General features: G+C 52.8%; 2 protein-coding genes across 2 annotated transcripts in view; both read left to right on the forward strand.

Moving 5' to 3' along the window:
- Nucleotides 1-1296: 1296 nt before the first annotated feature.
- Pmar_PMAR004996 (hypothetical protein) lies at nucleotides 1297-3222 on the forward strand (the record flags this gene model as incomplete). Its single annotated transcript, XM_002775701.1, has 1 exon — nucleotides 1297-3222. The coding sequence occupies one exon, from the start codon at nucleotides 1297-1299 to the stop codon at nucleotides 3220-3222; it is 1926 nt and encodes a 641-aa protein (XP_002775747.1).
- Nucleotides 3223-3416: 194 nt separating this feature from the next.
- The window catches only part of Pmar_PMAR004997 (conserved hypothetical protein), a gene marked incomplete at both ends in the record, with an annotated part of 1868 nt that continues 232 nt past the window's right edge, over nucleotides 3417-5052 (forward strand). The window contains 2 exons of the mRNA XM_002775702.1: nucleotides 3417-3773; nucleotides 3849-4991. Coding sequence (XP_002775748.1) covers nucleotides 3417-3773; nucleotides 3849-4991 — 1500 coding nt within the window. The remainder of the gene's footprint in view (nucleotides 3774-3848; nucleotides 4992-5052) is intronic.

Consider the following 5052-nt stretch of genomic DNA (forward strand, 5'->3'; position numbering starts at 1 on the left):
CCACAACTCCTCCGACTACTACCACAACTCCTCCGACTACTACCACAACTCCTCCGACTACTACCACAACTCCTCCGACTACTACCACAACTCCTCCGACTACTACCACAACTCCTCCGACTACTACGACTACAGCTTCACCATCTACGACTGCTTCCAGCGTTTCGGAGTGTCCTGTCGGTGATGCTTACTGTGATTCTATTATGCCCGGATCCTATTGCAAGTACTGGAGTACTCCTAGTTACTGCCAGAGCGATCGACGTTTGATAGAGGATTCTGAGACGCGTCAGCTGTGGGAGAGTATCCCATGTGATTGTCCTTCGACTCCGACTACGACAACAACTCCTCCGACTACGACAACAACTCCTCCGACTACGACAACAACTCCTCCGACTACGACCACAACTCCTCCGACTACGACCACAACTCCTCCGACTACGACCACAACTCCTCCGACTACGACTACAACTCCTCCGACTACGACTACAACTCCTCCGACTACGACCACAACTCCTCCGACTACAGCTTCACCATCTACAACTGCTTCCAGCGTTTCGGAGTGTCCTGTTGGTGATGCTTACTGTGATTCTATCATGCCCGGATCCTATTGTAAGTATTGGAGTACTCCTAGTTTCTGTCAAAGCGATAGGCGTTTGAGCGAGGGCTCTGAAACGCGTCAGCTTTGGGAGAGTATTCCATGTGAATGTATCTGATCTTTCGCTAGCAAGGTTAATGCTGAGTAGTTTATGTTCAACTAATGGTTCAACTTTTCATTTTAATCTCATATCTCTCAACTCAACTCTTGAAGTAGTAGAGTCTTACATCCAGGATGTTCTGACAATTTAGTAATTTCCATATCTGGCTTGTTGGGTCCGTTAGTGTATGGGGTAGAGGGTTGCACAGTCGACTGATATAGACCAGTGAATATTTGATAGTCTTGAGGTGCAATAGAGCAAAGTTATTGGAATGACGAGGGGTACGTATGAGAGATTACTTGCGAGGATACCGGAAGATTATCGTCATGAACGAGGAATCCTCGTCCGCTCTGCGGTGTAATACAATCCGGCAATCGCAACTTTTTGCTGATATTGCGGATTTGCCAAATGCTATAATTTCTGACAGTCTCACTTTTTTGCTCTTTTGTACGTGCTGCTTTCCCAGTTGCAAAGTGGCAACCCCATTTACACCCTAGCAATTTCTGGTATAGGTTTTAGCAACCAAATGTTGAAAGTAGCAAATTCAAAAGTGTTTGCCAGCAAGTCGCTCTCCTGATCTATCCTATCTTTTCTCTGTTCTATGGGGTTACCCTCTAAGACAAACAACAAAGCCTTGAGGCAGTCCGATAAGGACTATAGATTAACTAACAAAGGTAGAAGCAGTGCTTCCATACCAGGTCTTCCAGGCCTCCCATCTGGGCGCTCTGGCAAGAGTTCGGCGAAGTGTGGTATTAATTCGCTAGCTCAGCCGGCGCAGTCACCAGGTTCGTCAACGAACCGTCACGAGAAGAGTTTAGAGAAATCAGGTAGAAACTCTTCGCCTAAGCGCTTTGCTCTAGTTAGGGATCCGTGTTTCTCCGATATGAATTCACGTTGTGATCTATATCCGGATGTCTGCGAACGTCATTGGGACAAGATGCAGTCGGACATGCTGGCCAATGAAGGCGCGGACGGCAATAGCTGGGCAGACGAGTGCCCTATAGAAGCGGATGTCTCGATGGATCAGCTGGAGGCAGACGTGCTGGACTTTCAATATGGCGGCGCACCTTCCTCCCCCGCGTCCTCCACCCCTGCGCCCCTCTTTCCCCCTTCCCCTGCGCGCGAGCCTTCACCTCCTCGTCCCTACCCTTCGCGAGACGGAAGCGGTGACTCTAAGCTATGCTCTGGTGTCTCGGACGGCCAGCAGGTTGCGTCAGGCGCGGCTAACGCCAATCCTGCACCAGCGTTGTGCCAGATCATTGCGCTCTTGCGTACCCTGATCAGTACTCTCCCTTTGGGTCCTCAAGCCCCGGTTATATCGGCTCTTTTGGACTCCATTGTGGAGCTCGTACAGGCCAGCCTGGGCAGTGGTTCGGCTGATGCCAAACCTGCGGGTTCCACCCCAACCTTGCCCATCCAAAGACGGTCGGTTAACCCTGGAGTGGTTACGGCTCGTCAGGCCAAAGCGCAACGTGCGAAGGCCGGTCCTGCCACTGGGCAGCCGCGCCAGACCACTGCCGCACCTCCGAGACGCCAGGCCCCAGCTCCTGTCGACAAAGACGGGTTTACAGTGGTCACTGCACGTCGTGCGCCTAAGTCCTATGCGACTGCGGTCAGCGGTAACGCTGGCCCAGCTCGTGGCGGACAGAAGCCACGCGTGCAGCAGGCGCCTAACCCGTTTGCGTCGGCAGCGAAAAAGGCTACCACTAGTGGTAGCCGGCCAGTGGTAATTATCAGGCCTACGGGTCAAAATCCTGCGCCTCTGAGCAAGGCGCAGTTTTCGGCTCTTCGAGTAACTGCCCTTCAGGCGCTACCAAAGGAGATTGTCGTTACTGGCGTCTTCCCAGTAGGACAGGTTGGTATCGGCCTAAGCATCCGTGATGCGGCGGCCGTACCAAGTGTGATTAGCTGTGTCGACGCTAAGTTGACCGGCTACAGCTGCTCTAAGAAGCAGACGCGCTTCCCGCGCATTATCTGCTTTGGAGCAGCAGTGTCCAGAGACATCTCCGCGGCATCACTCGAAAAAGTGATCCGCGAGGAAAATGCCTCTGTTTTTACAGGTAAAAATGTCCCCAGTGGCATCGTTCAATCGATCCACTGGCGCGGACCAAACCTCGTGGTAGCAGCCTCTCCTGAGTTCTTCCGAGCCTTGGAAGCGTCGAAGACTCAGAAGCTCAAGATAAATCATTTACTCACGAGATGGAGCCTTGCCAGAGATTCGACGATATGTTTTTATTGTTCGAAGTTGGGGCATATAAGCCCCAACTGTCCGGAGAAGGCTAACGGTAAAGACTGTACTTGTACCAGGTGCGCAGGTTCACATGAGCGACAACAGTGCAACGCTGGCGGCGAGAGATGCCGCAACTGCTTGGATTTCAACCAGCAGCAAGCTCGTCTCGGCAAGCCCGGTCGTCGCCAAGCCAACCACCAGGCCACCTCCGCCGCTTGTCCCAGCGCCCAGGCCTTTTGCCGTCGTCTGGCCGAAAGGACAGACTTTGGCGCGGTGGCAGCACCTAGCTCTAACTAATGTTAGAGCTAGTGCAGCTCAACCTTGGGAAAAGGCAAGTTGCGTCTAGTATTATCTGTACTTTAGGAGCAGATGTGGTACTCTGTCAAGAAGTACCGAAGTACTTTAAGCCACCCCCATCCTATTCCTTCCATGGTCGGAAAGGATGCGGGGTTGGCATTTTGCTTAGGAACGGAATTGAAGGAACGTCGATGATGGCCAACGAAGACTTCTGTTTAGTTAGGACTCGTCTCGGCACCTTCGCATCACTTTACGCCCATCCCAACAATTCGGCTCGGCGAGAGAAGGCCTTCCAGGATCTGGAAGAAGCCTTCGCCATCGTCGGCCGATTCATCTTAGGTGCCGACGTCAATGGTTATTCTGCGTTATGGGGGTCTCCCCTCCCCACCAGCAGCAGACATGACGCCCAGTGGAAGATTGGCGACGACTTCCTCACCATCTGTCTGCGTGGACACGGGATGGTCTTAAACAGGCCAGACCTGTTTCCAGACCCGACCTTTGTCGGTGGTGTTGGAAGCTCGCATATTGACGTCACTGTGGCGTTCGGCCGAGTGCCGTTACATGAATGGAAACTCTCCGATGAGTTTTCACGTAGCGACCATCGGTTGATTCGAATTAGTTTTCAGGACTCTGCACCTAGTATTCCCCGGAGACTACAACTACGACTCACTGACCACAAGAAGGTCGGTGAAGTTGCTGCGACCATCCCGGACCACTCCTCTGCTGTGGAAATCGCCGCTACACTTTCGGAGGCTGTAGCGGCCAACACCCCTCTGATGGAGGGACGTGACTCACCTTCTTGGTGGAGTCAGAAGCTGACGAAGCTGAAACAGGGTCTCAACAAGGCGCAGAAGAAACTCCAAGCAGCCAAGAGGAACGGCGCCGTGCTCCAGATCGAGCATTGGCAAGAAGAGCTTCTGGAGCGACGAAGACTCTACAGGATCGAAGTCCGCGCGGCGAAGAAAAGGGCCCGGGATCGCTTCTATGCATCCCTTAAAGACTTTTCAAGCTGCATCAGAGGCCCTAAAAGTAAGTCTTCTGCTGCTGTTCTTAACGGCAGGCCAGACTCCAACCAAGCGGAGTATCTACTACAAAAGCTATTCCCTCGAGACGATGACCGACAGCGAGGTCTAGACAGAGCTGGCGTCCGTCCGATCAATCGAGACCTGGTGGAAGAAGTCACAGAGGACGAAGTCTTACAAGCGATTGGAAGGTTGAAGATCTCGGCTCCTGGCAGCGATGGCGTCAATGGGGAAGTCTTGAAGAAGACTGCGCCACAGCTTGCTGCTAAATGGGCCGAAGCCTTCACAGATATCTTAAAGACTGGAGAATACCCAGAGGAATGGAAGGACGGTAAATGTATTGCTTTGTCTAAACCAGGTCGAGATATCTTCACGGCTTCTGGCTGGCGTCCTGTGGTATTACTTCGATGCGCTAGCAAGCTCCTTGAGTCCGTCATCGCTGAGAGGCTTCTTCACAGCCTAGGCGACAAGTTCCGAGTGCCGGAGATCCATGGCTTCTGCCGCGGTCGCAGCTGCGACACGGCATTGGAGAGGATCGTCGAAGCCTACAAGAGTGGAATGGGAAAGAAGGGTCACCATACCCTTTTGCTTACGCTAGACGAAAGCAATGCTTTCAACAGCGTTAAGCATTCTTTTATCATTTCAGAGCTCAACCGTCTAGGAGTGCCACCATACTTGGTGCGCACCCTTAGGTCATGGCTTACCGGACAGCAGGTACACCTAGAGTTTGGCGCCGACGAAGCCTCGGTGGTCCTTCAACGGGGAGTGCCACAAGGGTCCGTCTTAGGACCCTTGTTGTACTCCATCT

The sequence above is a fragment of the Perkinsus marinus genome (assembly GCF_000006405.1).
Source record: "Perkinsus marinus ATCC 50983 genomic scaffold scf_1104296955652, whole genome shotgun sequence".
Lineage (NCBI taxonomy): Eukaryota > Perkinsozoa > Perkinsida > Perkinsidae > Perkinsus > Perkinsus marinus.